This window comes from Diabrotica undecimpunctata, chromosome 6 (assembly GCF_040954645.1).
Source record: "Diabrotica undecimpunctata isolate CICGRU chromosome 6, icDiaUnde3, whole genome shotgun sequence".
In the NCBI taxonomy this organism is placed as follows: Eukaryota; Metazoa; Arthropoda; class Insecta; order Coleoptera; family Chrysomelidae; genus Diabrotica; species Diabrotica undecimpunctata.
The window spans coordinates 131,426,254-131,438,343 of record NC_092808.1 but is presented as its reverse complement, the minus strand read 5'-3'; the positions used below and the strand labels follow the sequence as shown (position 1 = coordinate 131,438,343).

Genomic DNA, 12,090 nt, shown 5'->3' with positions numbered 1-12,090 from the left:
GTCAATGATATGGTTTTAAAATTATAACATTTACATACAAGTAAAAAACAAGAATTAGCAAGTGCACTTACATAAGTTTATATACATTTAAAAATGTTAGTTCCATGTACTATTAATATAAATTATATATTTATATATGATTATTTTATATATTTATATAAAAAATATAAAAATTAGTTATTGTGTATAGGTAGGTAGTTAAAGAATTGTATCAAAGACATGCCGTGTTCTTTATCCTTTTTTAGCTTATTGTGGTTTCTATGGAATTGTTATATGTATCTGCATATAAAGATCCCTTTTCCAATAATGCGAGCCTATGGTAAGGGATATTATAGCTAGTGTCAAAGTCGCGGGATATTTTAAACGGTTGAAAATACTACTTTTTGCTGTTGCAACTGTCAACAATAACTAACTCAACAGGCGATTGTCGATATTCACCGGCTTTTCGTTTATTTTCCGTAACATATAAAGTTTGAGACACTCATCCTATGTATAAAGCTGGTACAAAAACTAGCTCACAATATGATGGTATATCGAGCCCTCGAATAAAAATTAGAAAAATGAAAGAGCTTTATTATATTGATGTTAACAATGTTTACAAGAAGTTTTAAACAATATTTTTATTTTATTTTTTTTTTAACAATTTGAATTCCACTAAAGTGTCCACTAAATAATACCACTTTATTAATAAGAGGTCTCATACTGAGAGATTTGTCACTCTTACTCTTGCACATATAGAACATCCTAATATCAATATACCGGCTTGCTACAGCCTTTATTAGGAGTATTCTGTGATTATCTGAGAATTGTTGATCAATGCTATGACTAAGTAAATTTAAAAAGATGTCTTTGTTTATGTACCTCCGTAAAACTTTTGTAACTAAATCGTTGGTACTCATACAAGTTGGAGAAGGGATTTCTTTTAAAATTGTCTCAGCCATAAAGCATATATCAATTACACTTTCAGATGGATATAATCCAATCCTTTTTTATTTTTTTTATCAATAAATGAAAATAAAAAGTTGTTCCGAGTGACACTTACTAAGGCGCTTAAACATTCACTACAGACTAATCTTTTTTGTAAGTAAAACACAACATAACCAGCAATGTATGTAGTTATGCTTTTAGAGTATTGAGAGAAAGGATTGATATAGCTGTGAGCATGATCAATTATATCTACTGACACATCAGTATCACAACTATTACTCAATCTATATTCTCTGGAAGTGATATTAATGTGATCGGTGGGATTGCATTTTAAAATATTTAAATCTTCTAAGGGAAAGCAGTTACCACTAAATTTATTTTTCAGTTCAACATGCACCAAAATTTTTTATAAGCTGACTGAAACTTCATTTTGTACACAAATAAAGTAGCTTTATTATAAAAAAAGCATAAATCATATTTTTAAACGCAAAAAACTGCTGTTGTTACATCAAAAAAAAATGTCAATTTGTACATATTTAAAGAATGGCCAAAACAAAAATGTGATTAATTATTAACTAGTACTTTATACAAAATATCAAGAACCTTCTAGTTGAAATCTCTTTGTTCACACCTATACAAACTTATTTATTTGCAAATGAAAGCAAGTGAAATGTACAATTGAAGTTGTATACTGTGTAATGTCCAGGTGTAATTATAATTATAATGTCCAATTTACTAAATTTTGAAGGTTCCCAGTTCCCACACTATTTACGAACTGTATCCAGGCATATCTCCTTTCAACATTTTTAGGAAATCTACAACCACACAAACCAAATTAAAAAGATTACTATTATTATTTTACGATTTCACGATTATTAGCGTGTTGCAGTAGTCTTAAAACTAAGAGTATTTACTGTTATATAATAGTTTGACAAATAGTTGACATTTTCAAAATTCCTCACTTACTATTTATTCTGATGTTATGGCAACGCTCTGGGGTTCTGACGTCGAAAATCTTGAATAACGTGCACGCATTCTTATATGAAAAATACTATATGGTATTTTTCATATAAAGATGCGTGTACGTCACAATTATATAAAGTGACTTTAGTCACTTATATTTAAAATTTCCAGAGCGTCAACCTTAGAGTTCAAATTTTTCTAACATAGCTAATAATACGAAACCCATACGGAACTGCTCGATCTTTCATAGGCGTCGACATGGTATAATAATTAGAAAAATGTAATCATCATTATATTGGGAATTTTAGAATTATATTGATTAAATAACCAAAAACATTTATTATTATTAATAATATAAATTTTATGAAATAACCCTTTAAGTCTAATATTCCAAAAAATAATAATTTTAATTAAATATATTAAACAATTGTACGCAACTGATACTGGAATACTTTAAATTTTTTGGACAATTCAGCGTGTGGCAAAATTGTTTAAAGTGTTGCCACTTTTTTAGAGTAAGAATTTTGTTTATGTTTTGATTTCTTACACAATTTGATCATAATATATTACATATTAATAAATTGTATTTATAAATACATACAGTCCATCTAATTTACATACCGTTGCACGTCATCGGCGTCATAGCCCGTGACGTCACATGATACCAACACGAAATATTTAGACGGTAGGTGTGTTCTTTTTAGAATCACTTTGTCGAGTACACTGGCATTACAGCCACTAGACATATTTTATTATATACGCGTAGAAATAATATTTAAAGATTTCTATTAATGTTAACTTAAAGAAATAAACAATAATTATTTCATTTAATTTGTATAAATGCATTATAAAGCGTTTTTATGAAGAACATTTGTTCGGAACACACTGTAACTGTAATCGAACGAAGGTGAAATTTTGGCATAAATTGGTAACATTTATTTGACAGTTGCAGTGTTGACACTTTAGTTTTGTTTTTATTATTTACTATTAATTAAACTATGTTGTTTTTTAAACAAGTGACTCCAATTGTTTTTCACAAGATTATTTTGTAACTCTTGTTTTGTTTCTATTTATTTACGTTAAATATTAATTTATTTTGTTGTATACTGTTGATGTACACTTTTGCAATAATTATGTGACCTATTTGATTTAAAATGGATTCAGGAATTTTTTATACTTTGACAACTATGTCAACTTCGATCTCTGACGTAGATAATGATGTGCAACGGTTTGTAAATTAGATGGACTGTACTAAATTTAGATTAACAGCTTTAAAAACTAATTATTGTTGTGTATTGTGATTGTGCTATGCCAAAATAACTAAATAGTCTGTAGAAAGCTGATAAGCTTTCATATAAGATAGATTATTTTGAACAAGAAATAATAGCGGGACGTTTTTACTATTAACGCTGTAAATAAAGGTAAGTTTATAATTTAGAATATATAATTTTGTATTAAAATATTTTCTTATGTATTTTAGTGTGTTGCAGTAGTTTTAAAACTAAGTGTATTTACTGTTATTTACTGTTATATAATAGTTTGATAAATTGTTGATATTTTAAAAATTCCTCACTTACTAAAAATTCTGATGTTTTGGCAACGCTGTGGGGTTCTGACGTCGTAAATCTTGAATGACGTGCACGCATTTTTATATAAAAAATATATAAATATATAATTATATAAAAATATAACAGTATCTATGCATAAGTAGGGAATTTTACTCGGCGACGAAAAACATAGTAGTTAATTTCATGATACTATGATTAAGATAGTATACTCGGTTCGCTATTCCCAGTCCGAACTGTCTAGTGAATTTAGTAATTATTTTTTTGCGAAGTTAGTTACTTTTTGACAAACTAAAAGTGGCTGGATAAAAAGAAATGGAAAGCACACGTACTCATAGCCAATATTAATAGTAAACAAACTAAATAGTAAATAAAATAGAACTTTGCGAATTACCGACAATCAATATTTATTTATCTGCACCATGTAATAAATAGTTATATTAAATTATAACAACTAAAATATATTTTTTAAATATATACTACCCAAAATTTGATGGGTTTAGTATACACTTCCAATATTTAGAATAATTCTTCTTTTTTTTAAGAAAGAAGTCTGCACTAGTAGGATACTTGAACTAATAATACTGAGAAGTAGGAATTGTTGTGTTGTAGGTTTCCGACAATGAATCTGTCAAAATATGCCCGAGCTAAGCGAATGGAGTATATAACTCGGTTCGCTATTCCCAGTCCGAACTGTCTAGTGAATTTAGTAATTATTTTTTTGCGAAGTTATTACTTTTTGACAGACTAAAAGTGGTTGGAAATTACTATACAACCAAGCACACGTACTCATAGCCAATATTAATAGTAAACAAAGTAAATAGTAAATAAAATAGAACTTTGCGAATTACCGACAATCAATATTTATTTATCTGCACCATATAGTAAACAGTTATGTTAAATTATAACAACTAAAATATATTTTTTAAATATATACTACCCAAAATTTGATGGATTTGGTATAAATACACTTCCACTATTTAGAATAATTCTTCTTTTTTTAAAGAAAGAAGTCTGCACTAGTAGAATACTTGAGCTATTAATACTGAGAAGTAGGAATTGTTGTGTTGTAGGTTTCCGACAATGAATCTGTCAAAATATGCCCGAGCTAAGCGAATGGAGTATATAGTTCGTCCCAAACCCTTCTTTCAGTGCGTCATAGTTGATCGAATTCTCTCTAACACGTTAAGCTAGAAGTGACAGAAAAAAACGTGAGTCTGTGATTATTATACATAGAACTTAGAAAATTATTTATGGTAAAGCTAATTCTACTTACGGATGTATAATTGGTTGGAGTTTAGAATACGCTAAATAGATATCCAATCAACGATGCGCATAAATATAATTTGACGCAGATTGTCTCTATCGTGACAGTACTTTCACAATGTCAACTGATAAAATGATAATTGTCATTCCAGGTTAGTATTATCAGACATTTTACAGTGAAAATTTAATTTTGCATTTATTGTCATAAAAATATTTTAAATATACCGAAATATATCGAGAAAGAACAAAGACTAATATTAAAATTATTAAATTATTTTCAATTAGAAAAAGAGAGATTACAATCCTACAACTGTCAAATTTAACTAAAATGTCATGCAATAATTCTCGACATTCTTAAAATTCTATATGACGTCAAAATTAGTGACGCAATGAAGGAAGGGTTTGGGACAGACCGTATCAAAGTAGTATCATGGTTAATTCAAAACTAATACAGTAGACTCCCTCTATAACGAGAACTAAAATGACAGACTAATTACCTCGTTATAAGCCGATCTCGTTATATCAAACAATCATAATACTGTGCATACATATGAATCTGTAGTTTTCTAAACCAATAACTTCCTATAGTGAAGCCATTCGGAGCAATATAAGATGCTAATAAATATTGTTTGAATGGCGTTTTTGAAAAAAAGTTATTTACTTTTATTGTCAATGAAATATATTAAAACATAAAAGAGTTGTTTACTTTTATTATCAATGATATACGTTAGAACAAAAAAGCTGTACTTAAATTTTTTTCCAACTACATAATGTATAAATCGTATTTTCAAGGATAACATAAACTATTGCTTCTGCAATTTTAAGAACTCTGTTATTTTTAACTTCTTTAAATGGTCCAGTATCATTCTATCATATATTTTCTAAAGATGTGAAACAGTTGTATTTATTCATTGTAAAGAAGTTTATTGCGGGCTGCAGTTAAGTTTATTGAGGGGCTGTTTGAAAAGGTATTTATTTATAGCCACGACCCGACTAAAAACGTAAAAAACACTTACCAAAAAACACGTTTTTGTATCTTATTTATAATATATCTTTCGTTATAACCAAATTTGCCTCGCTACAGACGGTTATAGTTCAATAGAAATTTCACGGGACATCTAATGTATCTCGTTATAAGCGAAACCTCGTAATAACGGTGTAGTTCTCTGCTATGAACATGAAGACGTACGTGTCAGTTGTCAATAAATAGTGTTTTGTGATCAGTTGTTGATTAATAACATGTAAATATTGTTGAAAGCAATAATTAGTGTAGTTTACAAAAGGTAAAGAATAATGTTTGTTAAAATAAACACAATTTTAAATAACTTCAATTTACAGTTTGACAATTGAAAAATTATATAAATTAAAACTTTTATTTAGAGGTTATGTAAACAATGCTCACCTTTAAAACAGTTAGAATAAGTAAAATATCGCTTTTGTAACTCCTGTAGAAATTTATATTTAAAAAACTTTTAATAGCTCTCCAACTATTCAAATATAATACACATTTAACGTTAACCAGATACCTTCCAACTCACCTAATTATTATTCTGCTAACTGTAAATATTTTCGGCTTACAATGCCTTATCAGCCATCTGACGTAGGCATTCTCGAAAAAAGAGCCTAGTTCTGCTTTTCTGTATGTACAATTCGCGTATTTGTTCAAGTTAGACCAAGGGATCTACTCTTGTGAAGCCACTAGAGTCACACACTATTGTAAACTATAGCTGCATAATTCCAGACCTACAGAGCCATTGCAAAATAAAAGTTTCATGCTATAGATCAAGCTAATCCATTCTCTTTAACTATTACCCTTATATTTATAATGTTGCATAGATATTTAGCAAGTGATGAAAAATCATGTTTTGTTATTATTTATATAAGGATATTTGTAAATATTTAGCAGCAAACCAAGTTTATTTCTACTTATAAATAGGTTCAGATAATGTTATGCAGTGTAAATGCAGTATCTTTCAGAAAATTCTTGTTATGCCTGTTTATTGCTGGACATTACTCCTCAGCATTCAACCAAATTCACTCAACATGTGAATATGTCACAAGTAACTGCCTTGCCTAACCTTAATAATAAATTTTTAGATCTAGTTTTCTGTACTCAGAGTGATGCCTTTGTGTTGTTTTCAACTGATATTCTATTGAATACTTTGCAACATCATTCAGCTTATACTATTTTGTTACATGTAGCCAATTTAAATTTGCTTCTTAAATATGATGTCTTCTATCATGATTTTAAAAAATGTAATTATCAAATTTTAAATGAATATTTAGCCTCAATTCCATAGTACAAGATATTAGATGAATCAGATATTAATTGCTACATAGAAAATTTTTATCATATTTTATATGATCAATATGCTTGTTCCTATCAAACAGTTTAAATCAATAAACTTTCCAGTTTGGTTTTTTTTGCGAGAATTAAGTAATTGAGCCTATCATACAGAAAAAAATAGTTCACTGGAATTTTAAAGCATCAAGTAATATTAATATGTTAGACAATTGATGCAAAAGTTTTGACCAATTTTTGAATTAAATTTCGTTATTTTCCACTAGATTCAGTTAATTTCAGGTATAAAGTTTTTGTAATCTCTAACTACAGTAAAACCTCCCTTAACCGAAACCTTTTTAACCAAAACATCGTTTAACCGAAACGGCTGACAGTTTTAATAATGTCGTCAATAAAAAGTAAATGTATGTCGAAAAACGTAAACAATTCCGTTAATTTCACTCACCAACTGATGTCTATGTGTGTTGGGAAATCACAAAAACCAAGAGCTCTAAAAGATATTTCCGAAAACGCATTTTAAGGTATAGAAGCCAAAAAAGTTCATGGATGTCGACCACCTTATGTTTAGAATGGTTTGAAAACGAATTCATCTCAAGTGTAAAATCCTTTTTAAAATCAAAAAACCTTCTCATCAAAGCATTGTTGCTTGTTGACAATGCGCCCTCACCCTCAAAATCTACAAAATGGTGACAATTGTCAGATTTTTGCCACCGAATGTCACAAGCTTAATCCAGCTGTTAGACCAGGGAGTCATAGAGACATTCAACAGACATCATAGAGAAGAATTCTTAAGACATCTGTTATTACAGGAGACGAATTAATCCAAAAGTGTTCCCGAAATTCTCAAATCTTGACCAATAAAACATTTTTATTGGTGAGCTGAGTCGAGGGCCAAGATCAAATCTTCAACTTTGCAAAAATGATGAAACAAACTTTTTGATAAGATTTTGATTGACGATCCTGAAGAAGAAAATGGTAAGAAAATGACAGAAGAAATTAAACTTTTCATTAAAAATTTGCAGGGACATGACGAAATTAACTAAGAAGAGATACGTGACTGGTGACTCAGAACGTGAATTCATTGACCAGGACATCATTGATATGGTTCTTTATCAAGACAATCTGAGCATATCAGATGACGACCCAAGAGTCAACAGGCAGCACAAGACCGTCGACGAAATTTTCAATGCTTTAGAGGAAAGAATTTCATACAGTAGGCCTAATTAGTTAGGGACACGACTAGATTCTTAATTTTTGTTGTCATAACATAAAGTTTTGTCTTTTTCAGATTGCTTTACGTTTCGTCGAACAATCGAATGAGGCAAACTCATGACGTTCTACAAATTAACGATGGAGGGAGAAAGAAACATCGTTCTCAAACGAAAACGCAAAAAAAAAACAGATTTCTTTAAAAAACCATGTTAAACTTGTTCGTTTTCCTTAATTTTATTACTTTATTTTGCATTTACTTATTAGAAAACATTATGAAATCAACTCATAGTATTTTTTAATACCAATACTTTGATCAAGAATATTATAAAAAACAATGTTATTTTTAACCGAAATTCTTGTTATCCGAAGCGGCCTCCCCCCCAATTATTTCGGTTAACGGAGGTTTTACTGTACTTCATAAGTTATGAAATGAAAAAATCTACTTTATGGAAGGGATATCTGTAATATAAGATCACGGTACTTTCATACATTAGTTACAGTTATCTATAAAAAGGAACCTTTTAAAAGCCATATACAGCATAATATTGTAACACGTAGTATAACAAATGAATTGTTGAGAATACCTAAGTCTAATAATCATGTACATGCAAGATTTGCATATCATCTAGCCTCAAAAGCTTACAAATTATTACGCCTTACTATTAGGAAGATTAAAAACCATAAAAACTTTTCACTTCAATCTAAACTATTCATAGGACTGATTATGCTTGTCATTTTCCCTTTTTGAGAATGATCAGCTCTTGTAATGTCCTGTTAGTGGATCCATTCTGTCCAAATATTAATGTTTTCAAAAGGCAACTTAAGAGTCTAATTAATCTAAATATGTGATATTTGTTTATCATTTGTTTTTACCATTTTTTGTATTTTTAAATAAATTATAAGACTTTAAATTACTTCGAATTGTAGAACAAGCCGCAATTGAACTCCTGTATAAATTTCGCAAAAAGCACATTATTGTGTTATTATTATTATGTTACATTATTATGTTATTTTAAATTGTTTAAAAACAGAGAAAAAATCAAATTTAATGTTAAAATATTTCAGCAGTTTTAATTTGTACTTAAGTGGTGTAGGTATGTTAAAAATCTTTTTACTACAGCTAGTATTTACCAAAATATGTTTTGGGCTCATATAATTTGATGAGGGTCAATTGTTTCTCTAAATTCTTCAAATCAATTTTTGTTCACCTCTGTTAGGCGTCATTTGGAGGTGCATATATTTCTACTATCACCAGATAATGTAGTTTCAAATCGATCATAATAACGTTATGTAAAATCTAATTTAGTTATGATAAAATTATATCTCATAATAAGCCAATTAAAATTATTTTAGATAAAAGAAGAATTTTAATGTTCCAAAAATGCCTGGACCAGTCAGACCTAAGGGCTCAAATACAGGCAGCAGAGCTCAATCGGTAGCCCCAATGTCCGAGAGGCAACAGATGGCGCTGCTGATGCAGATGACTTCAGGCAATGAGTTGGGTTCGAGAAGTCCGAGTTCGAGTTCTTCGCGAACTAGAGAAAGGAATGAAAGAGGTGAAACTCCATTGCATTTAGCAGCTATTAAGGGTGATGTTGATCAAGTTTGCAAATTGCTTGCACAACACACTGATCCTAATGTAGCTGATTTTGCTGGTAATTTTCAGTTTAATAATTACTTATACATTGTAAGATGCTAAATGCAGCAAGCTAATATACTAGTTTCTGCAGTAATGGCTCTATTTTAAAAGTTAAAATAAAATGGTTTTGGCAAAGAAGAGTAATTGTAAAAAAGCAGTAAAACTGAAAATATTTGTGTAGACACATAGCTACCAAACTATTTGATAAAACTAAGTTTATTTTAAAGTTTCGTGAAATATTAATGATCTGATAGTTTACTTTACTATAAGAATTTCAAGAAAGACTTTATAGAAAAAGTTGTCTTCCTTTAATAGTCACAATACTCCAGTATTATTATTATATTTTTGGCCTGACAATAATATAATGCTGATATGAAACCCATGACCAATAATATTTTTAGGAATAAACTATTAATTGTATTGTTTATTTGAGACTGAATCAAGTTGGACTAAATCCTGAAGTAGAATTTGTTTTTTTTAGTTTAAAATATAACAAATCGAGGAAGTTTGTTCCATTGATACTTATTTATTGAATTTTGAAAATATCTTCCATTTGAAATCAAAATATTTAAAACAGATTATTTTTTACAATATATAGTTTGTTCCCAAGAAAACTTGTAACCTTCTCATGACCCATCGGAAATGATGAATGTCAATGGGTAAGAATATAACTACCTCCGAAAGTTGGGAGCCAATGTAGAACAATAAAACTCATAACTTTCTTTGGGAGCCAATTGTAAGGTCTCATCTAGCTCATTTTTCAGATTTACATTTTAAGATAAGACATTCTCACACCTGAGAGACTAAGCAGATGAGGCCTAATAAGTGGTTCCCAAATAAAGTTGTGAGTTTTATTGTTCTACATTGGTTCCCAATTTTCGAAAGTAATTATATGTTGTTACACATTGGGACCCGACGTGGGCATAGAAATTTATATATGTTTTATATCATAGAACATAATGCAGTCTGAATAAATGGAATTACAATATTAACTTAAAATTAAAATTAGAATTTAGATTATGACAGAATATTAAGTTGGTCGAAGAGTTGAGCATTAACTATTTTTAGAATAAAAATATAAAATAAATAAAAAGTTAGTAGATGAATAAAAGCTATAAATAAAATAATTATTTAATGTAAAATAACAAACATGTGATGTTTATAACCTTACAATCTGAAAAGTAAAACTGATGCTAAGAAAAACGTACAGTTTTAAAACAGTGATCATAGAAATTTTGTCAAAAATCTGCTTTGTTTTTATTGAAATTATAGTTTTTATTTTGTGATGGGAAAAACATCTAAAAAAAAACTTTTCTGTAGCACCTAATTTTTTGTATCTTTGTGCCAAACCTTGCCCTTTCAAAGTATAAAAATGTGAGAATGTTACAATTATTACAATTACAAAAATATCACACTGTTAGAATCTAGTGGTGGCAGTTTATTTGTGATTACTGACATAAGTTTCATTTAAATTGATTGTATAGTTAAGTCAATCTATATCAAAAACTTTCATTACAAAGTCGGTTAAATATGAGTTTAGAGCAATGAACATAACCTATAGATATAATTGATATATTCGATGTAAGCTTAACATCCGTCAGTGTTGGCATATCGTCAATTATTTCATATATCTAAAATTCAAAATCTTAATTCCCAAGTTCTTAATCTCAAGAACACTTAATATATTAATCGAAAACAAACAAAAATATCAGTTTAGACATATCAGCATAAAAATTGCATAAATTTGCATTTAAAAAATACATGTATAATAAAAAACATTAAAATTATATAAAAATTAATATGTAGTTTAGAAATTAATTGTGGCCCTTCTTCCGGAGAACACAGAATTGAACTCTTTATGTTGTTCTCTGTCAGTCTACCAATTTTTTCTACGATATTACGGTTTTTTATATTGGTACAACACTTTTTTTAGTGTAGTGTTGGCACGCCTGAGAAAGGTTTCTGCCTGAGTAAGGTATTTTCTGTTGTCCGTAAGTGTTGTGTAGAAAAATGTTTTGCAAAAATAACTTTGTAAGATCAAAAGCGTTTATTTGACTCTTTTTATGATAATGGTTCAAAAAAAGAACAAGACACTCTTCTAGGAGGTTGTATAGCATTAGGGGAGCCTCCAGAAAGGTATCTTCTTCTTCATGTGCCACCTCCTCTAAGGTTGGCAACTATTATGGCAATTCGCACTTTCGTCTTCTTCCGCAACT

At 29.1% G+C, this 12,090-nt stretch overlaps 1 protein-coding gene across 2 annotated transcripts in view; it reads left to right on the top strand.

Moving 5' to 3' along the window:
- The first annotated feature begins 5,879 nt into the window (after positions 1–5,879).
- The window catches only part of LOC140443913 (uncharacterized), a 120,232-nt gene continuing 114,021 nt past the window's right edge, over positions 5,880–12,090 (top strand). Inside the window, exons 1-2 of one of the 2 annotated variants that reach the window (XM_072535423.1) lie at positions 5,880–6,004; positions 9,589–9,791. In XM_072535423.1, coding sequence (XP_072391524.1) covers positions 9,617–9,791 — 175 coding nt within the window. In that variant the 5' untranslated portion in view covers positions 5,880–6,004; positions 9,589–9,616. Of the gene's footprint in view, positions 6,005–9,588; positions 9,891–12,090 lie in introns of both variants that reach the window. The other variant, XM_072535422.1, reaches the window with a different exon arrangement.